Source organism: Dromaius novaehollandiae, chromosome 4 (assembly GCF_036370855.1).
Source record: "Dromaius novaehollandiae isolate bDroNov1 chromosome 4, bDroNov1.hap1, whole genome shotgun sequence".
Classification (NCBI taxonomy): Eukaryota; Metazoa; Chordata; class Aves; order Casuariiformes; family Dromaiidae; genus Dromaius; species Dromaius novaehollandiae.
In genome coordinates this window covers 40882533-40910233 of record NC_088101.1, presented here as the reverse complement: position 1 = coordinate 40910233, position 27701 = coordinate 40882533, and the positions used below count along the sequence as shown (strand labels likewise).

At 36.1% G+C, this 27701-nt stretch overlaps 1 protein-coding gene across 5 annotated transcripts in view; it reads right to left on the bottom strand.

Moving 5' to 3' along the window:
- LOC112995294 (uncharacterized) overlaps window positions 1–27701 on the bottom strand; it is a 69941-nt gene that overhangs the window by 17639 nt on the left and 24601 nt on the right. For 4 of the 5 annotated variants that reach the window (XM_064510866.1, XM_064510862.1, XM_064510863.1 and 1 more), the window contains exons 11-15: window positions 26019–26125; window positions 22774–22882; window positions 15851–15953; window positions 4302–4341; window positions 2756–2807 (exon numbers count right to left, since the gene is read on the bottom strand). In XM_064510866.1, coding sequence (XP_064366936.1) covers window positions 2756–2807; window positions 4302–4341; window positions 15851–15953; window positions 22774–22882; window positions 26019–26125 — 411 coding nt within the window. The remainder of the gene's footprint in view (window positions 1–2755; window positions 2808–4301; window positions 4342–15850; window positions 15954–22773; window positions 22883–26018; window positions 26126–27701) is intronic. The other variant, XM_064510864.1, reaches the window with a different exon arrangement.

Sequence of the window (27701 nt, the reverse complement as noted above, 5' to 3'; positions counted from 1 at the left end):
ACCCTTGGTCCCACAAAGAAATCTAGAAAACTACGCATTCAAGTGTATTATATCATTATCTGATTGAGCTATTCACACAGAATATTTATATATGTAAAGATTCCTCTGCTCAGATTCATTCACTCAGAAAAATTAGCTGCTTCATTTCATTTCCATTGGAGAACTCTTTAATATTAAGGACTCAGACACACGACCAGGTTATGCTGCCATAACCAACTAGTGTACACCAATTTAGCTGCCATAGTTATCAGTATTCATTCTCAGTCCTCAACAAACGCAAGATAATTTTATTCATCTTGGCCATCTTTCACAAGATCGTTTTAGAGAATATGTAATAGAGATAAAAGCCTCCAATGCTTGTGCATGGGGAAAATAAAATTTATAAAATATTTGAAAAAAACTGTTCCTGCCTTAAGTAGGTTTGCTAGGATTCTTCTCCTCAGTGAAAGTTGTTTTAAGTTACCTTTTGAATATGAAAAAGCACACATGGAAAAATACCTAACATTTGCAAATGCAAAATGATTGGTGATCTATGACAAAACTGAGGCCATTGCAAAAGAGCAGTGAAAAACAACACACAAGTTAGATATTGAACCCAAACTGACATCCAGAAAGGTGTCATCAAACACAAAAAAGAATCCACTGTGGCAATATTAATATATCTGAAAATCTCCTTACACAGTATTTTTGGTTTTAGCTTGAATGCTCAACCAGGTTTATTTTAGCAGTAACTAGACTTTCTGTAACTGAACTCCAAACCTAGAAAGGCAGTTATTTCATACCTTATTTACTCTGTAATCTCTAGCTAGACTGTTGTTCTTAACACGTTTAAAATTTTCAGTCAAAGACTTGAATCACTTAGACCTCACTTTTAAATGACCATTAATATTACTGAACTTTAACAGCAGTAGGTCACACAAAATTTTGTTAGTAATATATCAATCCATCAGATTAGTTAGCTAGAGCAAGGATTTTGATTTTCTATATTGAAAAAAGTGAGACACTCTGCTTGATTCCCCTGCTAAATTAAGTTACTATTTAATCTCAATAGGCATTTTACCAAGTCTGGAACACAGTGCTAATTAACATATTTACACTTAATTTGATGAACTAAACAGCAACAGGCTAAATGTTCATAAAGATGATAATTTCATATTAAACTTGGCAAAGACAAGCCATTTATATAAAGCAAAATATAAGTGGCAATAAGAATGATAAGTATTTGAAGTTCTTTAAGGGATGATTAAGGTTTTTGTAATGCTTCTCTACCATGCATGGATTATAAACTTGATTTTAATAACTGCACAGCATCTTTCTTGTAAACTTAATCTTACATTATTTCCCATTAATGCAGAATATCACTCACTGAAAAATGTAATATTTGGGCTTCCTTGTGCTAGGCACTGTATGTACGTTAAAAAAAAAAAAAGAAAATGAAACAGGCCTTTCTGAAGCGCTCAAAACACTTAAATTGATTGCTGATAATTGTTTTACTAAGCTTGGGTTTTTTTGTTCTTTTCTTTTCACTTCCTGCCTTTGCTCCTCAGGCTCCCCTTCACCACACTAAGCTGAAATCTGTCACAATACCTGTGGTCTTAGACTGACATTCTGGCCTTTGGTCATTTCTTGACAGCGAATCAGTGACAAAGCTCTTGCATAATTATTAGGACGACTTGGCATGAAATGTATGCAATATCCTTTTATTGCTTGCTAAAAGTCAATTAAAGGCCACAGAAAAGGAAGTTTTGCGGTTTTGTCTGCAGTCTCCAAAGGATAAACTCAGTAAGTGATGACAATCAAAAAAGCAGCAACATCAACACTTAGAAACCCAAACTTTTTATACGTTGAATAAAACTATTTTCTTCCTCAGGTTTATCTTGAAGACTTCAGTCTGCACAGAGGTACATCCAAAACGGAAAAGAAGTAGGGCTCTAGCTTAACGTGTCATTTTACATTGTCATTTCTCACCTAGGACTGTCCAGTCATCTGAACTCTAACTCCTCAGACTGAGAGAAACTACTGTTATGAACTGAGTAGGGCCACACAGATCGATCTGATTCACAGGCTCTTCCACAGTACTCATCACAACAGTACTTGAGTGTCTCACAGAGATTAGTATTTCTATAGTTTTTTGCAATATAAATAAGAGCAGAAATCACTACTCCCACTTTTACAGACAGGAAAATTGGAAGGAAAACATCCAACTCTTCTCTGATCCACACAGGTTTCACATTAAGAGAAACTCATTGATTTTAATAGTTACTTCCAGTAACATACACAAACAGTAGACTGAGAAACAAAAAAAGATTCAAATATTTGCCCCGGTTCACAAGATTAAAATTCAAACCTCCCAAAACCAAGTGCCTTCTCTTTAAGGAAGTACCTTAATTTAAAAAGTATTATAATTTCCACTACCATTCCTTGCAAACACTTTGCAAAAAGTTCAAGAAAGTTCAAGAAGGTAATTCTATAAACCTGTAAACAGAAGTTAAGTTTTTGTAATCATTTCACGTGAAATATTTTAAAATTCATATCGGACACTTCACAGAAATTAAACTGCAGAGCTTGCACATTCAACTGTTGTAAAACAGTCTGTGCAAGTAACATTAGTTTCTGGCAAATACTTTGCAAAGAAACTTACTAGTACACATCGCAATTTTGAGGCTCAAAAAGTCACTGAAAAATCCAAAAGTCAGCATAGTTTTTGCAAATGACTTCAAAGGGAACAGAACAGGCTTTAAGGAGTAGCTCTTACCTGGACATTGATTTTGGGATAAAGGAAGAAGAATGGTTTCAAAACTGGAGACCTAAACACACAAAACAACCAGCATAAATCCATTTAGTCAGAAATTAATGAAAACATCAGCTCATGCATCTTTAGATTATTCAGACACTGGAAAAAAAATCGGGAACTTAAAAGCTATTTAGCTGTGGTTAGCAGGGGTTTTCAAAACAACTTTAAAGCTTCATTATCATGAAGCTTTACTTAAACTTTATTATTAAGAAAACAAGATTCTGTAAAACGAACAAACAAACCACACACACAACCATAGAGAAAAAGAAAAGAGGAAACTTTAAGTGGTATCTACGTAAACATCAGGAATGGCCAACCAAAATGTGCATTTGTTTTCGGTTAATTTTTTTTAACCCTTAACTGCCTTATGTATTTGGAGATAAAATGGCACGTGAAAGACTGAATCCATGACAGAATGAAAAAAGTATCATATAAAATAAACTGCACTTCTAAATACATCATTTTTATTCTGGTCATATGTTAGCAGTAAAGGCAAAGAATTTAATTTTAATGTCAAAACTACTGTCCTTACTACTCCTTTTGTCTGTCACATCAAATCAATTGCATTATTCCTACCTGTAACTTTCTTCTGTTACAATCAAATGGATAAACAGTTTCACTTTTCAGTACACATCTCATGGTAATAGTTTTGAAAAAAAAAATCAAATAAATCTTGGGAGGTGGGGGAAAAAGAAAGGAGGAAGAGTAGCAAAGTATTTTCTTGGAAAAGGATGCACTTACACGGAAGCTGAAGTCTATGGCACTGTGATAAGCTCAACATTGACATCTAAGCTAGTTACACAGAGCTAGTGGAAGTGCATCTGCAGTCCTCCCCTATCTCCACGTGCAGAGGACAGACATATCTTGCATATTTGCTTAGGGATAAAAAAGTTTCAGATGTTCCCATGAGTAAATATGGAAAGGTGAACATACGAATCACCAGCAGATTTTAGCCATGTTAGAAAAATACTGAACCAAAACAGGATTTTTCATATGCTCAAAATTTTGGCTCAGTTATTTAACGGGTTCATGCTAACACTGCAAAAAGAGACATTTTGTAAGGACAATTCTGTGTGTGTACTGACCTCATAAAAAAGCCAATTCTAGGTGAAATGGGTGGGTACAGACACAAGTTTGCTGTGCTTGTATTCCAAACTGAACAGGTTCAAACGAAATCTGGTCCAGAAACCTTCACGTGTTAACATATTCTTGGCTAATGCCCTGCCACACAGTTGCATCTAAAGCCTTCCCTATAGTTCATTAAGCAAAGATACTGCTGCGAGATGACCAGACTTAAGTGACTCATATCCAGTCACTTCTTCAACAGAGAAGTTTGCTATTGGATGTGTATCTTGTAGCATTCACTACCATCTTGTTATTAGTTATTAAGCATAATATGCAACTGAAAGACTTCTTAGTTTTTTTTTTTTTTTTTAATTGTAGTGGTGAGCAGTGGAAACACTATCATCATACATTAAAACAACTTCACAATCAAAAGTAAACTTACACTCTAGGACGCCCTCCAACAACTCCAGTGAGACCGGGTGCTGGAAATGAAACAACAGAACCGTTACAGCCATTTTCACAACACTGGGGCTCTTATTTTACTGTAGCTTGAACCATTCCTATGGTTCAGATTTAATAAATGCTGGCAGCACTTAGCAAATTATGTATGGCATCACAAATTAACACATCCAAACATTTTATGCAACAGATAAAAAGGTAAAACAAGTAAAAAGCATTGAGACTTTAAAAAAAAAAGAAAAAGACTGAATTTGTTTCAAAATGTGCAAAATATAAACTAATTTATATGAAGAATTTAATATTATTTCTGTATCCCAGTGCCGAGCAGGTAATACATTTGGCAGAAAAATAACTGGTTTGGGGGGTTTTTGCTGGTGGGATTCTTTTGGTTTTTGTTTTTTATTTGAAGAGAACAATCAAAACAATTCTGACATGAACCATGGCTTGTTTTAATAGTTGTTTAACATGGCTATGTTATTTAGATTGTTTCAGATGCACCCTTCTCTTTGGCATTTTCGCTGGCTAACCCAGATGTTCTTAAGGTGCTGGGTAGTGGAGATCCCATTCTCTCTTTGCTACACAGGCAAATTTAGAGGCTTCAGTCACTGGTGCAAGCCTAGATTTACTGCACGTCAGCACTGTGATTAGACTCTTGTCTAATCTCAACCTCAGGTGGCCAGGCTTTCATACCATTAAACTCATCTAATAGCTTAGTATTTATGACAGAAACAGTTCTGCTCTCCTCATCCTGAAGGTAGCTTCTGACATTTTATTTTGGCATGGACAGTGTGCATACATGATGCATCAGAGGTCCATATCCTGCTGGCAGGGGAAAGAAATGATAAACTGGATCAATTACGTCAATCTAGGAAATAACATGCATGTAAGCAGTACCTCAAAAACAAAAGCTATGAAAAGTTGCCCACACAGTATATTTACTCAAATTAAACCTGGCTGACATGTACTCACTCTGCCTCACGCTTCTTCCAGGTGTGAATTTGCTTTGCCTAGGCTCCAAACAAACTAAAAGCCATGTAACTATGCCAGTGTGGTACTAAGCTTGCACTGATGACCTCTACGTCTTTGTAGGCTGTCCTGGCTTTGATTCAGTGCCTTGCTAATGTGGACGCGCAGCAGTGGCAGCACACATGCTGCAACACAGCACAGGTCCAGATTATAGATATACACCCACATTCATTGGAAGAGTGATTTCACTGAAATAACATTTAAAAGTGTGTTTGCATTAAGTCTTTGAAAAGGGAGGATGTTACATAAATTACAGATATAGTTTTACCTTGATCACTCCACTCTATAATCTGAGACTCATTTTCAATCAACAGTACTTAAGTTCAGTGCATACCTGAGTGATTGACTCACAGATGGCAATTACAGTAAATAAAACTTAAAGTTATGGAAGAGGTCTTTTGGCTGAGGCCAGTTTATGATCACTCTGCCAGCTTGGCCAGTACAATACTTGCGCATCATAACCAATTCACCAGATAAACAGACTTCACTAACTGTATTTTAGCCAGCGGCTGAAAAACACAGCAACCTTTGGAAGGCACTACAGTTGAGAACAACTAGAAAATTAGGGGTTAGTGTGTGTATATATATATATATGTAAAAAAGAAAAAAATTAATACAGGAAAAAAGAATACTTTCAACTAAAAGCCAAGAAAAACCACTGCCCCCAAAGTTATATTGAAAAAAAATGATAGAAAATAGAAAGAATCTCTTACGTTACATTTACACAATTTTAAATCATCCAGTGAAGATTCAGCTCTAAATGTATTACCTATGCTCACTCTCAAGCAAAGGAAGAACACTGTATTAATTACAACTCAGTATTACCCCCCCACACAGTTATTTTACTGAATTATACTCCTAGTTTTTTGTTTATTTAGGTTGTTGGGGGAGGAGGCTGGATATGCTAAGGTCATGTTCAAAATATAGGTTCATAAAGTTAGTTCATGTAAATTATCTGTGGATTGCCACATGGCTGACTTCCTGCTAAGCAGCTGAACTGCTCATTAAGGATACCAGACTTTGCTCTGAAATCAATTTCAACTTCCTGAAAGCTTTCAGAGAAAGCTCTTCACTTGCTTGCTCTCATACAATGGCACTTGGCTCCTAAAGCAAAGCAGCTCTCTAAACACTAATAAGGAAACAATCCAAGAGCAACAACTGTGCTCACACCTCGAGGGTACAACAGCCACCTTTTACGGCTATTTGCTATTACTAGTCTTGCAAAGTTTTCCAGTGCGAGCTTTAGTAACAGCAGGCCTGTCTCTGGAGATGGTATGGATACCCCTGCAAATACATGCAACTGCAGAGCAAAGCTACGACAATATCCCAGTTGCAGTTATCCATTTCTATCTTACGATAATCCAATCTATTGTTTATGTTAACGTAAGCAAGATTACTATACTTACATGTGCTGCTGGGTAGGTAATCTAATTTTATATACCTATATGTAATTCCTACTTAGACTTGAAGCACAGAAGAGGAAGCAAATCTTAAATCGATTTTGGTTTACACTTGATGATTTGTTATTTGTGTAAACAGACAGCACTAGAGCACAAGACCTTACCTCCCATGGCTCAGATCCCCACCACATTTCTCAAGTAAAGTGGCAAGAAGACAACGGAAGGTAAAGTACAAGCACGTAACAGCAGGTTTGCCACTGTGGCCAGAGCTATTTCCAGAAAGGTAACTGTGATCTCCTTAGAGCAACTGTTGTCCCAAGACACTTTCCAGGTAGGAAGACCTACTCGTGCTGTACTTCGTGCTCCCGTTACGTTGCTTACTTAAATATCTGTGCAGATGCCCTTCCTCCCTCCTTTCTGGAAGAAGACTTATCTTTGTCTCCAATGACATGTAGCACGAATCATTCATTCTACTTGCAGAGAGTATCGATCAGGCTGCAGCATCAAGTAGGTACGATTATCAGCTATCTTGAAGCTGTTTATCTCCTTACCCAGAAATTTTGCACAAGCATCACCAGAGCACCACACCATCAGAACTCCATTCGTTAGTCCATCAAAGCAGATAAAGAAAATACTGCTAATCATGGTGTCACCGTATCTGCTGCCAGTCACCCTCCTGAACAAGTGCTTTCACTTGCAGTTGGCCAGGACTGCAAACTCATGGCTGGTAGGTAACTGCCAGGTTCTGCTGCCTCAGAATAGCACAGCACAGACGCATCACACACTGAGCTGAATGCCTGTGTTAAGGTGATAAAACAGTCAGAGCCCTTCCTTTCAATCCATCTATACTCTGTTCAGGATCAGCTTTAGTTACAGAATTTGTCTGGTGTAATCATCATACCAAATATCATCTCACTTATTTTGCCTCAAGGGTCTAATTCAATAGCCTGCTGTTTTCTAGAATGTTTTCTCTTACAATGCCTGAGGAGAACGCCTGATGCTAAAAATCCTCTATGTGGCTGCACATTTAAAACCTATGGGTCAATACTGGGGATTATGCCATTTACACTCCACTAATTTCATTAACTCCCAAATATAAGGTACGACTGGAGGAATATCAGGTACCAAGTCTACTAAAGCCAGTGATACCTGCAGGCACACAGCATCTCTGCAGAACAATTTACTTCTATCTAGGTGACTAAATACTCATTTAGGACCCTTCCTTTGGGAATCAGTGCTTAAACAGGTTTGAATCTATACCAAATCTACAAATAAAGAATGAATTATTATTTAGCAAGTGCTTCTCTTTGGTTAACCTGTACAATTCTTCATACCTTTTTACTGTGTGACTCCTCCTTCTAGCCTACTTTCAATCTTCTTATCCATTTTTAGCCTGATTTCCTTAGGAAAAACAAGCCATCATACTCTCTGTGTACATGTCTGTACATCTGTATCTGCAGCTTTTTCCCATGTGTCTATGATTCTTCCAGCCCACCTGCAAGCTAAGTTTTGGGCCCAATAGCAAATGTCAGCCAAAGCTGAACGATGGAGAGGAATCTTGAGAATAACCACTTGGTGGTTAAAGCATATTAGCACCCACTCCCCCTGCCCCATGATTCAGCAGCACTGTGGTGATGGATGTGAATGTAGATAATATAAGGTGAAGCCTGCTCAGGTGATACTTCTTGGTACAGTAGTTCCACAGTGTCCTCTACATGATCTCTTCTGTATGTTTTCTCTGTTCCAAGATGTTCCCTGCATCTCAGTCTATTCCCTTACTGTATGAAACTTACCTGAGGACTTATTTGTAAATACCAACACTTTTAAAGCTCATACATCATCTGCTGGAAAAGACAGCAAATTTCCAACAAGTTTCAAGAACGCTGGTAGCAAACAAAGGAAAGAGTACCAGGCCTTATTGGAAAAAATATGACAGTTTATGCTGCTTTACATCAGGGCGGTCACAGCTTGCCCCTCCTCATCCTTTGTCATACATTCTTCTCTCCTCCCTTGCACCAAATCTGGTGTTCAAACAAGCATTTCAGGGAGTGGATCCACTGAAAAATCAGCCCTAGAAAAAAGAATGCTTGAAATAGGCCCAAAGCATGTGTAACCACCATGTTTTAATACATATTGCAAACAGGTAATTATGCCATCTGTATACCCTGCAAAATGCCCCAGGGGAGGAAAAGCTTCTGCTGGAACTCGCAGTCAGTCTACAAAATGTAAATTTGCAGTGAAACAAGCTTCATTAATACCAGCTCTCAGAATTACTCATTAGACTTACTGATGGTGGGAAAGCCTTATGTTTTGCCTGCTTAATAGTTTCTCTACCTTATTCAAACAGTATTTTAAAGGCTACATCTAATTTTGGCTTATTACTGGCTATTCTTTAACCTACTTCTATCCTCCCAAATTTTTAAGAGTTTCTGTACAAATCTATATAGTTTTCAACAGAATAAAACATCATGCAGTATTTGAAAGAAAGATGCTAGATCACATGAAATTTATTTCGCAAAATGTTTTGGAGTAAAAAAGTCAAAATGCTCTGACTAGCCAAAAACCAATGAGCTAAAAAACTTTAAATAGTTTTAATTCAACAGGTAACACTTCTTTCTTTGAAAGTTCATTGTGTTCCAAAACATAATCACATCTCATATGTTGACTTGCATTTTTTGATCCTAAATCATTTGTCCCTCATATTTCCATTGTGATTGAATAAACTCAACCAAAGCTTATCAATATATTTATTGCACATTTTAAGATACACACACACGTATATATATGTATGTATTTTTATAGCAGCCATTGAAGAAGTATATTTTCTGAGCATTATGGGTTTTTTTGTTTTTGTTTTAAGTGATCAACTAGAGGAATCTGAAATCCAGGCTTTTACAGTCAACAGCGCTTACAATATTGTTCAGTAAAAATATAAAATATCTACAATCTTTGTTTATGGGGGTCAATTATACGTCCTTAATTATTCTATCTATGTCCTTTGACTAGAGCAGATAAAATATCTTCTGCAGTATTATTCTCAAACAAAAAAATGGGAACTGCAGTAAATTGTTAAAACTAGGACATTTCTCGAAGTATCTTCCAACACGCTTATAAGATCAGTCATAATATTTACATATACTCAAGCACTTTAAAATATCAAGCTGTATCAACCAGCTGTCATCTTAGTGTCAAACTCCGGTCATTTTAATGTGAAATAAGGGTCAGCACATTATTTCAGCTATTAGTGAAACATGTCTTAGCTACTGAAGCCCTATTAAAAGCCACATTTAAATCCTTCTTTTTCTGAGCTTATGATCAATTTTCTAAGTATAGAGAAATAAAACTAAGTAAACAAAAAGCATGATTTTACTAATTGGAAGTTTATTAAACTCAGGTATTAATTGTAAAATTGAAAAAAAGATTGTTTTTTTTTGTTTTTTTGTTTTTTTTAGAGCTTGTATCCCTTTAATCCTGTCATAATAGAAGACTCCAAATGAAAACTGATTAAGTGTTTAAACTGGCAAACTAAATATCATGCTCAACAGAAGTTTACAATAAAAGTGTTCCATTCCAAACACAGAAAATAAATAACGAATCACTCATGTATGGCACATCTATGTACACAGTAACTTCAAATTCTTCTCTGGGCTTAAGAATCTCATATACAAGTTTGAAGTTGAGACTTGTACTTCAGAATATTACTCTGCGAGTGTATGCTCATGTGCCTCAATGGTCTCCACAAAAAGAATGGAAATTAAGAAATAGCTATAAAAAAATTTAATTATTCAATCTTGATCATAGAAGTTGACATGTTTTAAAAGGTGTGGCTCTCTCAAATGTCTCTTCTGCAGATTTAACACTTTTTATTTATTGCAGGGCACAGAAACAGACACGCTTCAGCCAATTCCAAAACATATACAACACTCCGTCATCTTTTCTGACACTGAGGCACAGGTTTCATAATAGGAAATTTCAAACCAGTACAACCCTTGTGATGGATGTCTTCTTCTTCTACAGATTTTCAGAAACAGCAATTACAAATCAGAAATTTTTAGAGCTTTTTCCTTTTATGAGGACTAAGTTTTACTGTCCCTACATAAAACAGTGTATCATATCGAAAGAAGTTTAAAAAACAACCAAATCTGCAAAATCAGTCAGAAGTTAAGAAATATGGACATGAAGACTTAAGGTTCACCAGCAGAGCTAAAAGCACATTTCTGACATGCAAGAGATAGCACCCTGAATTTTAAGACTCTGCTGGGAAGCATTATGATGATTACTTTTCAACAAAATTGTTACAGATTCCTTCTCTTTGTATGATTAAAAAGCATACTCTTTTTGTTTTATTCTTGTTCCTTGCAAATCATGAAAAACCATGGCTGAAAACTCCCTCAAAAATTTATCAGCTCAGAAAAATGTTAAATGGTTTAAGCTTAGCTGAAATGGAAGCAACCAAAACTAGGTTTTTACTGCTGGCAATTAAAGAAATTAATACCTCAATTATCTGTAATTCTTCTACTATGATACTACTGCCAGAATAAAACCAAGTCTAGCTCAGGGCGGCAAGTATGACTAGCAGATTGAATGAACCTGAACACTTTCAGGTCACTCCAAGAGTGATGGTGCTCTTGGATTCTGTCACAGATGTAGCTGGTAAACACACATAAACCTAAGAGCCTGGGCTTGCTGCTGCCTCTCTCCAATAAATCTGAGTACTGATAAGTCTCAAGGACCAGATGAGGAGCAATTAGGACCTCCCTCCAGCACTTGTTACAGAGAAAGCAGAGCCTAGAATTCTAATTCAAATTCTTTTCAGGTTATGCTTCCTTCTGCTATCTCAGGAAAACATCTCTAAAGAAGAGATAATACTTTCCAATATTACTAGATATTGTAAAGCTTACTTAATTCATGTTTACACAGCTTTCTGTTCTTGGATGAAAGGTATTGTATTTGACAATTATTATCTGTACAACTGTCCAGACATTACTTTAAAGTAACAGACACCAAACTGCTATTGAGGTGAAAAAAAAAATATATAGCTATAAACAATATTCCACAACCACTAGGTACAGTCCAATTAAAATGGGAGAAAATTTCCAGGTTTTTATTTTTGTCTGGTACAGACTAAACGAATGTTGTTTCCTTAAATTCACTCTCAAAACATCAAAAACGTAATAGAATGAAGTGTTTCAGTTCTGGTGATGTCACCCTGCAGATTAACAATTCCTCTTTTCTCACTGCTGTTGGTTTTGGAGGATTCTTAATTTGTTCCTGCTTTTCCTCAATTTTTCATTAAAGAATATACAAAAGAAAGTTTGTTTGCAATCATTCCCATAGTCACTACCTCTCCTCCTGTAAAAGATACCTAACACAGTAGAGCCAAGCAGGCCATGACTAAGCCAGCAACCCTCAAAACCCTCATGCATGTGCACCTAAACCTAAACTGCATGTGCGCTTGTGCTTTTACTCAGGAAGAATCCACACATGCTTAAAACTTCACTTGCTGTTCACCCTCACAACTGACACCATTTTGACAGCGTGGCATAAAAGTCACTCAAGGTTATATCATACACAAACCCATGTGGGATTTGCAAAACCTCATCAGGTAGGCATGCTTCATCCACATAAGAGACTGAAGCAAACAATGATTTTTATTCAAAACTGAGCTAGAAAAGGTGGTGCAGCAGCACTGTACGAAATGGGACCTCAGGTGCTCACTGGCCAGAGTACCTACTCAGGGTATGGGAGATTTTTGTTCCAGTTTCCTCTCTGCCTGTGGATATCCCAATCCTCCCGTAAAAGTGGCCAAACTCTCACGAGACATGCTCTGCTTCTCACCGAAGCTGTGATACTTTGGAGAAAAGTAATTATTCCCATGACTGGCCAAGTGAAACAGAGGGGAAAAGTCAGGGGAGAAAGGAATGAATGTCAAGTCCCATGATTAGAGAATTCACCTAGGTGAACAACAATCTGGGTTGGGGCTTCTGCTCTTAAGATCATTTGTACATTTATCCAACACGAATTTTAACTTAAGTGCTACCTACAGAACTGTTTGTTTTAACACAATTAAGCAGTGGGCATTCCTACTTCTGCTCTTCACAGCAAGTTTGTCAGCCAACACCACATGCAGAAACAAAAGGTTATACGCTGATTCAATCATCAATACACTGCTAATTACTGGTCGACAGTGTTGAACTGGTTATTTTCCTTAGTGAGACTTAGCCGGGGGGAAAGCGGGGGGGGGGGAACGGAGACACTTGAAAACCATTGCCATAGAAGAATATCAGATCAATATGCAGCCTAAGTGTTTAAGGTCCCAAATCTGGCCCCTTTTTGCATACACAGAATTTATCTGTGCAGGTAGCATGGAAATCTACCATACAGCAGCAACCAAAAAAAATGACTGTATGAAGCAGTTTTAATGATCTCCACAGCAACCAGAGATACAAGGCATAGTTAAACTGCCTATTTATGGGCTTGTTCAAGCATTTGGAAGCCCGTCAGTAAATACTCTCCAATGCCCTCTGACACTGGTAATTTACATCAAGGAGGCCAAAAATCTTGTAGTCCTCTACCTAGCAAGCAAAGGAATTGCTATTATCGCTGGATGCCCCAGATGATTCCAGAAGCATGCTATTTCCCACTGCTGCTCATTAGGAGCGGTTCTACCAAGTGAAGTCGATTCTTACTGAATAAACGCTACAGGATGTTCTAGAAAGTTCAAACAATTCCTTTATAAAACAAAACCAATGCCACCACAATCATCCAACCAGACTGCCTTTCTACCTGATTCTGAACACGAACATATCTGGGTCTTCTCCAGGAGCTCTGGGAACAAGAGCTGCCAGAAAGCTTGCCAGCCATGTTAAAACACAGATGTTCACATATTACGGTAACCTCAATTTTGATACTGCACATACTCCACACAATCCAGGTAGTGCAGATTTTTGACTTTTTCATTCAGTGGTAACAGCAGTGAAAGGAAGAAACTGAAACTTTAATAAGCCTAGCCTTTTCAGCCTTCGAACAATGTTTAATTACACAATAGTTGCTCTACAAAATAAGAGGCATAGATTAGGAATTTGGAAAGACAAGTATAAGTGCATTAACTTCAGTTCTTAAAAAGAACTTTGGTTCTTAAAAAGTAGTAATTGTTTTCAAATCCAATCAGCTTTTCTTAATTCAAAGAGAAATCTGTTTAGAGGACTGTCTACCATATATATAATAATGAATAAGTACAGATCTTAACTTTTAGGTATGTTATGTCTACTTGAATAATTGAAGAGTAGAAAATCTAATTATGAATCCTTAATTATTTTTAAAAATGAAAGCTTGGTCAAACAGTAAAAACACCACCTTTCATTCATCAGAAAAACACTTTTGGAAGCAATTTACACCTACAGTAAATGCTGATCTACTAACTAGCCTTTGTAATTGCAAAATTTTTTAAAATCATCTCCATGAATATTCCTGATTAGTTCTGCATTATTGTGTTCTATCTATCTGGTAGAAAAAAGAAAGAAGAAAAGAAAAGAAAAAAAAAAAGATGACCATGTGTTGACCCTGCCTCTATAAACACAACTTTAAAAAACCCCAGCTACTACATTAACTATATCTCTGCTACCACTATAAAGACAGCAAGACAGAACATGCATACTTGCATACAGTTTCAAATCCACTGAAAATAAAATGTTTATTAATTCTTTTACTGCAAGGCAGGAAAAAGAAAACTAAGTAGGAGTCTAGATTCGCTGTGGAAGTTGAGAGAGTTAAATTAAGCTCATGTAACTCCTGTAATCCCTCAATATATTCTTCCGCAAGTTACATAGGAGCTACTGCAAAATATCTAAGTTACAATCCTCAAAAATTAATTGGCCAAATCTTAAATGGATTGGGGGGGGGGGGGGGAAAGAGGGGGTGGGGGGAAGTATCCATAGAGTGGCAGCAGTCAAATCACAACATATGAAAGTGCTGCTTAAAACTGAGAGGCATGCAGTGGTCACAGATAAAAGTCACTTGGGAGGAGAACAGAAAACAAAAAAAGAACAGTTTGCTCAAAATAATCAAAGAGTAATTCTTCCTAAAAAGTTAAGAGAAGACAATGAAATTTACAAAGAACCAATGCAAAGTTTTTTTTGTTTTTTTTAGAACAGAAGGCAAACAAAAGCAGCATAGATAACTTCACAATAGGGGGCCCTTACACACCAGCTGTGAAAATACTTAAAACATATGCTTAAAACTAAGACACATAATTAAATCTTGATATTTAATTTCTAGCTTGGAAGTCAATCAAAAACAAAAGAAAAACTTACAATGGATGCAGATATTAAATCATGAGAAGTCAAATGTTAAAGACAGACTGATTTGAGGTTAGACATGAGAGCACAGGATCAGAATCTGAGTTGAGTTGTTTTTTTTTAATATATATACACACACATATGCAGTGAAAAAGAATTATATGTACATTATTAGCACTCACTGCAGTATCATTTTAAAAAATGAGATTTGAATTACATTTCAAAGTAGTATTCATCTACACAAGCAGCTACTCATTAAACAGATTAGAAGTACAGTAGTACCATTAAAAGCTTTGCAGTAACATCAGATACTAGTGCTGAAGAGAACCTTCAACACCCTTGAACTGCACAGCTCTTGATAAGCTGCAATGTTACAGCAAAACAGTATGTGATATATTTTTGCCAGCTGAATAACATTCTTAATGCTTACTGCCATTGAGTTTTAATGGCACTGTTGAGTTTTAGTAAGCTGGTGAAACTGATTATAACATTGTCATGTGTCAGTGTAGCCATGGGTAGGAGAATAAAGATAACATGATGAAAAGAGGAAAAAAAATGCAGGAAGGGATGGTAACAACAACAGAACGATGAAAAGTCAAAAGAATAAAAAGGTGGATTTCTAAAACTTTCGTTTTATCATATTGTTAATGTCTGTAGGCCCCATTTCTACAAAGAATATAAACACATTAAAAAAGTTCGGTGTTACTACTCACAGGTCTATGAAACTGGCTGTGACTAGCTAGGTGCTACTCATGCTCAGGAACAAAAAAAAATAACTTTCAGATTCTTATAAAGATGTGAGTATTTACCCATTCCAGTTCCAGCTGCTGCAATCTCTTTGGAGAAGATTTCTACAGCCTCTTTTTGTTTATGGTGTACAGCAAGCCAAATAACAGCTTCCCGAGGACCCTGCTTCCAAAAAGTAGAAAATGAGTCATAAGAAGATTAGCTCATATGCAGAGCATTAGTTAAATTTGTGAAACTGAAAGAGAACTGTAGCTCACCACTGAAATTAACAGAAATGTTAGTGCTTGACACTACTAATAGCTATAACAATTTTCATTCAGTGACATTTCAAGGTGTAGCCAACATTACGATAATTTTCTATTATTGTTTTCACTATCTTTTTTCTTTCGCTGCCTGAAATTAACTGCTGGATATTTCAGACTGCGAGGACACCGTGCATCTTCTCCAACTGTCTTAGAGCATCAAGCACTATAATAATCAATATTTTATAACAAAAGAAACACTTTGCTTCATTCTCAATGGGATAGGCAAGCAAACTTTCCTCTTATTTTATGCCCACTGAAAATAATCTGGAAACAAGTTAGACAGCCACGTTCACTTCCCTCAGCATTAAAAAGTAAACAGATCTTCTCATGGAAAAGAAGTCAAACCTATTGCTTGGGGATTAGATAGAAGATTGGAACCTACAAAAACCATCACCTTTTCCAAAGAGAGCAGACACTACTCTAAAGATAAACCCAATCAATATGCTGCCCCACCCTACAGTCAGCTAACAACCCCTTCAACAGATAAATTCTAACTATCTCTCATTTAGGATTTTCATTCTCTAAGAATCTTTTTCTGCCACTGAAAGATCTTCCATTGGGATCAACACACCGGCAAAAGGCTTAAAGTGAACACCAAGTCTCACTGAAGGAAAAGACAAGGTTTTGGTCTATTAGTACTACTTTCTATTAAATATAATTAATTCTCTTTATACTAAGGAAACATAACATGGCTCTCTTATTTATACAGAAATCCTCAGCTATGTACCTGACCATGATTTCTGAATATTCTCTTAATGCATCTGAGGTGGACTTCTGTATCTCATGCAGTCAAACTCAGCTTCTGTCAAATTCAGGTTTGTTGCCCCTTACAACAGGCAAACACTTATACCTGTGTATACCTGTGTATTTTTTCAAGAATTTGCACCCATCAATAAGATGAATCTTTGGGTCTGCCTTGGAATCTCTAGTCTTTTGATTAGATTTCAAAGTCTGTACTTGTTCCTAAATCTGTCTCCCTTCCTTCCAAAAAAAAAAAAAAAAAAAAAAAAAAAAAAAGGCCAAAAAAAAGGCCAAAAAAAAGGCCCCCCCCAAAAAAGGCCCCCCCCCCCCAAAAAAAGGCCAAAAAAAAAAAAAAGGGGGCAAAAAAAAAAAAAGCATTTCCATTGCTCATACGAAATGGGTCTGCACAAAGTAACAAAATCTGCTGGTTCAGATTTTCTCACACAGCATCATACAAGCATGGAATCCTGCTGAAGGGTATTTCTTCTTTCTGGTAGCCAGCTATATTACGCAATTTGAAGTTCAAGTTAAATTCTTATGTGTTCAAGGTCACATCAGGCTTACATAAACTTTAGTTTTTCACTTCAGACTTGACTCCCCAAGCTCAGTTTTAATTTGTCGTTCTTTGTGTCAATGAACAAGAAGAAAATTTCTAAAGGTTCTTTTGTACACCTGCATGAAATTCTTGGCTTACTTAAATCAACATGAAGCTTGAAAAGGAGGAGTTTGACTAAAAGATACTCGGGGATTTCTTCCACTTTCTGCCTATGTTCTGTTTTATGTCAATAGGAAAGGATATATTTCACAGAAGCATGAAAAATATACCAAGGTGTTTTCTACAGAGCTCAATGGACTTTGTAACACTCCAAATGCCCTGTCTAAAGCATACTGATAGATTCAGTACCTGTTCTACTAAAAATGCAAGGAGCAACATAGAGAAGTGAAGGAAAATCCTAACATATAGCTACCTAGAGGTTGAAGAGGACCTCCTCCTGGAAGAAAGGAACTACTAGATTTTGGAAGATTCAAGACATTCTGCATCTATTCTAGAAGTCTGCTATACCAGAAAATGATTATACAAGACTAAATAATTCATTTTTAATTTGTTCCAACTTTTCTCCTTACATATAATCATTTCTGAAGCATTCAGTAGCTTCCCAATGCATGTATAAAATTATGAAGAGTATTTTAAAACAGCATTAATCTCCTTAGTATAATATTTATAACAGATTTTAGCAAAAAGCCTGTTTCATTACACATAAACTTAAGACATTTCTGAAAACATCATCATAGATGAAATACTCAGCAGACGAGGATTAGGGTATTGCTAGAATCCAACAGCCACAACTTCAAAACGTAGGAAGTATGGAGCAGGAGAGACATTCCTCTGGTTGGATGGAAAGAACTGAAGCATGACTCCTTCAAGGAGTCCTCCCTCCTCTGGACTAGGGAATAGCATCACCCTACTCAGCCCCAGATTTTTCAGGCTTTAACGCTGAAAAAAAGTGAGGGAGAGGCAGGGGTACCTTTCTTCACGCTAATGGCATCTTTCCTCCAATTGATGGAAACAGGAGAGAAAAGGTTACCTCCTAGAATTTACTGGCAAGCAGCTGTTAGATGAACTGAATTAAAGTTGTCAGAGAAAACCACATCTCTCCTCCTCCTTGCTGTAGGTTTAGAAGTTTATTCACTACCTGAAGTTAAATGGGTATCCCTAATTTCAAGAACTAGAAATCATATTTAGAACAATTCAAAAATAACTTGAAGCAATTGCCAATTTACACAATTGGCAGTGAAAAGTGTTAAACCGTTATGCCTAACAAAATGCAAATTTACTCACTGGAACTCTAGTAAATTTAAATTTAACAAACAACATAATATCAAACTAACCTTTTTTTTTTTTTTCCCCCAAATTTTAAGACTGACTAAACATTTTCCATTTAAAAAATAGGCTTGCCTCTTCAAAATACGCAGCAAAACTAACTTGCTACATCTAAACTCCTAATTTGCCTAGCTTTTAACACATCTCCTAACTCTAATGTTATTTAATTGTCCACATTTCTGTAAAGCTGCATTCTTTAAAAGCATTACATAAAAGTAAACAGCAAATTGAACGTTAAGCTTTTTGAAATACTGATGTCTTGTATATTAGTGTCATTTTCTTGTGTGTATATAGTACATTTTTCCCAAAAGCAGTATTATAGAACATGTGAACATTAGAAAATCTCAAGCAAATTCAGGAATTTAAGTAACTTCAGCAATGTAAGAACATGGATGTATTTCTTACTGGCAGCTGCTGAAGTGCTGTTTATAATACATGGTGTAGTACTCTCTACCAAAATCCTGGATAAGATTATCCTGAAGAACTGTTATATTACCACATATCACTGAATTCTGTATTCCAATTCTAATAGAAAACACACAGAGACAAAACACATAAGTGAACAAGCTCACTTATGTCAGCTTATACCAAGAGAGGGAAACTTCTGACTTTATAGTTGGCGATCAGCTAAAACGCAATAATGAAGAAAACCTTGTTTCAGTATTTTTAAGTCCAACTCCTAACCATTTGCAAATTAGAGAGATGGGATCTCACTACTTCTATTCTAGTGGCATGTCTACAGAAAGATACTCTGAAGCATAGTAACTGATGCCCTTGTAAATCCACAGCTTCAGGTAATTTGCTTCATCTTTTTAAGTACTATTTTGTAGACACAGGGAGAGACACACACTCATTCATTTCTCAGGCTCCCAACTCCATGCCTAGAAAAAGCCTGCAAAGATGGTATCATGTAGGAAAACCTGCAAACCTGATTCACATTTTTAATTAGTTTACCTCAATACCCACGCAGGCAAACCCTACAATAAGAGTTTAGCAGAAGTGAGGGGAGAAAGGTTATATTTTCCATCAGGTGATGCAACACTGAGACATGAAGTTAAACAACAGAAATTTCCTTTTATGAATGTACAAACAGATGTCCTCACCAGGTTCATTTAAATAATAAGAAACCAATCAACTTTGACTTTAAAAAAAAAAAGCAAGATTGTTATAAGAACTGTTACTACACAGAAAACATGCAGCCACACCACAAATTCAAGTAGAGATGCATTTTTTACATTCAGTATTTCAAAAGCTACCAAAATATTAAATAAATTACTACTAGTAGTAATTAACAGGAAATATTCTTGCAGAAAACATACTTATGCATTCACATTTGTTTCCTAGTTCTAAACTCTATCATATCTTCAATATTCCATTTAAGTTTTATATTTACTTCCCTGCCAACAGATGCAAGATAATGAATGACGCAAATGATCTATAAAACAAAAAAAATGAATCTTGTCCTGAGTGTGCGAATCCAGTATCAAAACTGAAGATGTATTCTTATAGCATCATAATCAAACACAAAAAATAGCAAAGTTGTAGTTCATTGAGTCTTAAAGCTGTGCTGCAGAGTTAGTAAACAACAGATTTTAATGAGTACTGCTAAGAGTAAAATTATGTGCTTATATCCATATTCAGCACATACAGATTTATACATATTTATATATATATATATACACACACACAATTTGTATTTTGTAACTCTAATATCTGTAATATACTATTAATAAGCACTCTTCATATGAAACACCTCCAATATTTTCAAATGATGAACTTGTTGATGCTATGACACTTTCATAATGGTGCCCTAACCCCAGCCCCACAAGAAAACCACAAAGCAGGAGATACTAAAAGTTAAATATCACTAGGGTTACTCAGTGCTGGTTTGGGTCCTTTCCATGCTCGTGTTGTGTTGTTGCTGCTACTACAGCAGTAGCTAAACGAGCCATGAGTGTGGTGGAAAGGCCATGTAATGAGACAAGGAAAACAGACAAGGGAAAGGGTGAAAGCATTTCTTAATGCTCCTTTCCGTTGTTAGGATTAGACAATACTGAGAAGACCTTCAAAGCTGCTCTGCTTAGCAACTCAGACTACAGTATATGAGCCTAAGCCTGTGGTGAACTGTGATTTCATAACTACAGAGGCAAACCCAAGATTTAAAGTCCAAACCGACTGTCTTTGCTAACGTAGCCAAACCTCCTCCTCCTCTTCACAGAGAAATTGACTTCACCCACCCAGTTTGACAGACCTATGTGGGAATTAGCCTAGTCACACCAGACATCTACAATGAACTCTGAGTATTGTTTGACATACTTCTCCTGTCTCAGTATTCATATACGTATTTGCCTCTCCTTTATAAATTTAGATGTCAGAATTTTCAAAGCAGGGACTGCTTTTCTTGTGTGTTAATATACCACCTAACATGACAAGCCTCTGGTTTTGACCGTTATTTGCAATCCAAATGACCAGATCTAGTTTTGCACAGAAAGGTGCGCTGAGAAAGAGTGTCTAAGAGAATACACAATTCCTCCCTGATATCCCAGAAGGCAGATGTTTTCCCTAGGATTCCATAACTTTACGTTTTAAATGCTGAAGTAAGCTCCACTCCTCCCTCCTCCTTAGGCTACAACAGCTACTTTCCAGATGAAAACTCATCTGCTTAGTTTCTTCTAACTGTTGGTGGAACAGGGTGAAAGGGGAAGGCAGCAGAAGGATTTCCCGTATTTTAGTCTCAACTCTCACATCCTGTATCAAGTATATATGGGAAGCACATACAATAGAGATAACATTCTATTTATTTTTAATAAAAAAACTTGAGAGTTGTGGCTGAAATACAAGAAACACTAAATATTCAACTTGATTTGGAAAATCTGTTTAGTGCACAGCAAGAAAGACAAACAATAAGAAGCTCTTTCTCAAATCACTATTCACTCTATACAATAAGCAAGACAGAAAACATACTATGTAACCACATTATTAAAGAATATATTACAATGAATAATCATAAGGAGCTGGTACTAACAGAACACAGACAAGTTAACATCTGGAGCATCCATTCCTATGTTTGAGTATCTTGATTCTGCAATCTCAGTCATACACTTTTAACATATCCTTTCCTGAGAAGGAAAGGGATCACATTATACAGATGGTTCATCAGCAAGCGACTTGCGGTGCTGCGCAGAATTAAATTGAAACTCCAGCACTAAAATGAACAGCTGCAGATATAACTTACCCAATTTCTATAAACAATTAATTTCTACAGTAAAAGTTCACTATCTTTCTCACTATCATATGTTTTTGTTCCCTATAAATACAAATACTCAGCTATTTTAAGTGCTGACATTCCTCGTATCAAATTCTCAGAGCTGAGTTTTGTCACATGGGTACCTTAGAGCTTTGCAAGACACTGCCATTTACAAAGAAGAATTAGATGCTACTGTTTTGGAAAAAGCTAAGCTGTCTAAATATTTAAAGTGTATGTAAGTGAGGACAAGATTTACTGCCTTAAAAAAAAAAAAAAAAAAAAGGACTTCCATATTATAGATTAAGAAAACTTATTGTGGATGTCTCAGTTGCTATGGCCATCATTCAGATTCTTACATATGAATGCAAGAAGTCAAAAACATAATACAAAATGATGAGCTGAAGACTGTTTCACAGATAGTTTTAAAACTGCATGCAAAATAATAATTCTGCCATCTCATGACTCTGCAATCTTTATACTGTGGTCTTTTAGAGTTATCTTCAATGCAATTTAAAAGCTTACATCACATGAACTTTTATAAGAAGATATTTCTTTAGATAAACATTGGAACAGACTACAACAACATTTTTATAAGATTTTATAACAATTCTTCTGGAAGAGCCAATACTGCAAAGACATAATTCTTTGCATAACTTTGTACACTAAGTAGTGATACTGAATTCTTTGTAAGATGATGGGGTGAAATTCCTGAGATGATAGCAACTTCCTTTAAAGTTACGGAAAAGATAACAATAGAGGGAGATTAACAGAGGTCAGCAGAAGTTTAAAAACACTCCACTGAATACTTACACCATCTATACTTCTAGCGTGAGGTCCATATGTATCTTCAGACCCTAAAACTTGTATGTTAACTGCACTGTAATCTTCGTACCCAAGCTGACTGAAAATAAGACGAGTCCTGCAACAAATGATGTTTTATTAGCGAACTGCCTCAAAATGATTCTCTGAAATAGCCTTGTGTGATCCACAGCAATTAGTGAGAAGTATTCATATTCCAGTCTACACCATAGAGCTATCATCTGAAAACTACAAATCAAGTGATACTGTCAAGAAATTATACCTCTGATTTTGTCTCTGGGTTTCAATTTGAATCTTTTCTTTATTCAAATTATTTGAAAGATGATAGGCAAACATATGGATTCCTGATCTTTCACTTCATCTTTAAGACAGTTTGAAATATAATTACAGTATATACAGTCTTCCTGGTTTTCAAATTGGAAATCTGTTTCTCCTGTAAGACATTATGAACAACCAATATATGAAGCCGTATCACTACATCACAGGCACCAAGGAAGAAAAATCTAACTTAAGAACGACCTTTTATTCAAACTTGATAGGTACTTTTTTTGGAGTAATGAATATATGACTCAAATGCCAAAAAATAAATGATATTTTTAAACAGAAATTTTCATTTTCTATGCATTTCTAGTCTGGTACTGTGAAAGCCATCAAACCCTTTTTCTAAGAATATTTTCACCAAAAGCACATTGTGTCAAGAATACCAAGCCTGTCCTATTGGGATTAATAAGTGAGATGGACCTTCTTTTTAGACATCATAAAAAACACACATTGCTTTTTTCTCATTTTTTCCATCCAAGTCAGCTTAAAGAGAGCCAGCAATTAATAAATACTGTGTTTTGTCAAATATTAAAGTAAGATTAAACAGAGCATTTGCAGCAACTCTTAAAACATAGCACAATGCTCAAACACAGAACAAGCTGAGAATTACCACTGCAGTTTTTTAAAATAGTCGAACTCCAAAACCATTAAGCACCTAAACCGGTTTTCCGATAACCCTTTGTCTGGCACCCTTCTAGCCGTTTAAAAGATTTCATCAGTTGAAACATGGGAATTATGTTAGAATCACAAAAACACTTTGGATCAGTGGAATATTTTGAAGACATTGTTAGTGTGTCATAATTATTGTCAATATTAAATGTGGTACCTGAGAGGAGAAGACATAAATGGGACTTAAATATAAAATGCGACTTTAATTGTTGTATAGAGATGAAAGTGGTCAGTATACCATAGAATGAGGCCATTTTTATTTTGATGACCACAGAAGGACAAATACCCAATTTAATGCACTTAAATTTGCAAACTGTATTTGTAATTAATTATTTTAAGTTATTTACCTAAAAATAGTTAGCTAGAGACATCAGAATTCAAAATACATTCTATGGGCAATTTTTAGCCCATTCACATGCCTTTGTAATGCAAAAGAGACACTGAAGACTACTTTACACATTCTGCCAAATCTTTCCTGCATTTGCAATGAATAAATGAATAAAGGAGAGGAGGCATGCAAGAAAGAAGTGAAAGAAGTAGTCATATTACAAGCTGCTGAAGTTGCTAAATGCCTTAGGCTGCCTATTAATTTAAGTTGTACAACTGAAGCAGCTTAAATCTGTGCACTGAAATCTATACTTCTTGCCATTAGACTACTGGGAGGAATTTAATTTATAAAGCACTAGAAGCTGGCTACCTGAAAGATAACATTCCTTATGACATTCTCTTGCAATAGAAATGGGTGGAAAGACTGAAGTTGGTACTTCCTAAAAAGATGTAGTTACTGGTAGAGCATTCTCTGACAGTGATCAGAAATACCTTAACTCTTACTCTGTACCTGGGTTCATATACACAGATCCTTTGGACATGTTCAGTAAACAATTCCTCACATTAAGCTGTTCTCTACTATAGGGCAATACTCTATATTGTCATTTTTAATGCACAGAACTAACAACAGCTGCTTGAGGTATGACTCATGGGCTAGATGCAACTCATCAGGACAGTTAACCAGCCTTTAGCTATTGCCCATCAGTCCTCTTCTGAGGATTACTCAGGACAGCACAGCAAGCAGGCTGAGTTAATTTTCCAGTGCTGGTGGCAGCAGCAGTACCACAAACTTTTCATGTACTCCAGTCTGAAATAGTGGCCAAGAGCAAATAAAAACAAAGTTTAAGAAAAAGTAAATATAGCATTCCTTTCCAGAATACTTGCCTAGCTTCCATAAAAAGATTTTTTAGGGATTTCATGAGCCTTTGAGTCTTTGTATTTCATAGGTCTTGAAGGACTTTCTCTTCATTAATTTCCTCAGTGGGTTTTGGACACATGTAAACTTTCAGCATTCACAACATACTGAAGAAAGGGATTCTATAGCGTAATTACACATTCTATGTCAGTCTCATGTTTCTCAAGGGAAAAATCACACAACTCTTTCAGCAAAGGGCTGTGCATGGGCATATGAGCAGTACGTTATGCTGTAAGTCCACATTAAATTTTACATTTCTGAGAGGCATCTATCCTAGTGTACTTGCTCCACAGCTCTATTATATGATGGGAGAGAGATCACATATATATACATAACATGATGCAAAGGAAGTAAAGAGCTAACAGCTAGAAAGATTGGGTGCTATTGGAGTAAATGTTCAGAGACTTCTATGAGGAGACGGAATTATATTTTTAAGAGGAATCCCTCCTCCCCCACATACACTGACATGAAAACATGACTAAAGGTTTATTAGGCTGCCTTCCAAGTAGAAAATTGTTCTGGCAGACAAAATAATTTGTGACACTTGACAAGGCTGCAGATCAAACTTTAAACACTTAAAACACGATCTGGGTAAACTGCCTATATTTCACAGCACTAAGATTCTGGATAAAAAGAAAAAAGTTCTGTGGGAATCAATGAAACCTGGTTTCATTTGGATTTCTCTCTGACATGTTAGTCTAACTTGCAGCTTTTGCCTCATTAATTTGGGTCCCTCTCTGCTATCTAGCTGTCTATTTTCAGTAACATTTGAGATCTCTTTCCCCTCCGTCAAATATATTTCAAATGTAGTTACAGCCTGAAGGCAGGTTTCCTAAACAGACTACTCATGTCTTGAAATGTCCTTCCAATCAGAAGGTGAGGATCTTCTGGGACTCCTTCTTGTTAGATATGGTTGCTATCACATGTACAGTTCACTGTTCTATTTTGATCTCGACCCTAAAAACAAAATGAAAAAAACCTCTTCCAAATCTCAAATACTAACCTTTTCAGAATACTTTCCGCAGTATGTTTTCCTTTTTGTACAGCCTTTGGCCCTCCCACTGGGCAGACAGCAGTAGCTCTGAAACCATCAAGGTAAGTGGCACTTACCTAATGATAAAAGGAGCATACAATTACGTGAGATTCAGTACTGACATACTATAAATCTCTCTGACAATCTTTATCCATACACTAACCAGAAGTGGAATAACAGGAAGTCATCATCATGGCATCAAGAAAACTTATTCGATTATTTAAAATTCAAAATTGTATTGGAGGAAGTTTCAAATCTCAGAAAAACTCAGAATTGCTTCTCACTGCAATCTTAAAAAATCCTCTTATACATATCTATTTTGGAACACAGGATACATTATGATGTTGAAAAGCTGTATAAACTATCACATAGAAATAAACTAGAAAAAAGTTCCTGGAGCGTTAAAATAAATGTGTGTGTGGGGGGGAATGTATATACATTTGTGTGTGTGCGCGCGCGTGTATAGTTTAAAAAGAACACAGCATATGTTGCAAACATTTGAGTAAAAAGCATTACACTACACTTCCAATGTTATACCTGTTTAACAGAGCTCTAACACAATAAAAGTAATGACCATAACACGTGGCCGTAAATGGTAGAGGGGCTTTAGTAGATGTATCTAAGTTAAGTATGATAAGTATAGTCAAGATAAGGTTTGTTATCTAACAGGAAAAACAGATGGAAGAATCTGCTAAGATATACAGCATAACTCTCTACAGCCAGAAGCATGCTTCCTACAGTAAGTTTTCAAGCACTTTATCCAGTCTACTTTTAAATGTCCCACGTAACGGGGTTGCAGCTATTTCTTTTGGAAAGCTATTTTACAAGTAAGGTATTGCTCATTATTTTCCCTCAAGTTTACCTTGTATCTCGCTATCTTTTACCATTGTTCCCACTAACTCCATTTCAACTTTGATGCAGCAACTACATGATTTTCCTTTATGCTTACTGTAAAATTACTGAAGGATGTAAACATACCCTTAAAGTATTTCTAGCTTGTAATAATACCCATTCAGTCACTTTTTAGCCAAGTTGACCATACTAAGCTCATGTCCTAAAAATGACTTCTCAAATAGAAGTGCTTTGCCAAAACCCATCCATTTGTCACTGACAGCCAATTAAACAAAAGTTTCAAAAAATGGAGCTATTTTACAGGAAGTCTAATTTATGTACATTAGAACATCATTGCACTGTTTCAAATATTAAACATAAGATATAGTCAAAAAAACCTGGAACATATACATTTCATATGACCTACTTGAGATACACACAAAGATTTCTTACTGTTTTACTGCTATGTAAAAGAAAGAATTGCTTTGACAAATAAAAACCACAAACTCTCGTTCTGTTCTTTTTAGTTTATTCCATTTCATGGTTCATTAGCTGAAAATCTCAACCTGAACAACTACAAGCATGAACAACCAAATACAACTATTTCTACTCAAAATGGTTCACTTGATCTCCTATTAACATTGATATTTTCATTATTTCCTTTACAAGAGTATGTAAACATAAGGTCAAGAACAATAACTACAGGTGGACAATGCTGCTCAAGACAACAGTTGCTGGAGGTTGCTGAGCAGAAACAAAGTATATTTTGCTCTGAATTGCACACTCAGATCAAGGAAGAGTAAGTATTTCTTGCTTCACACA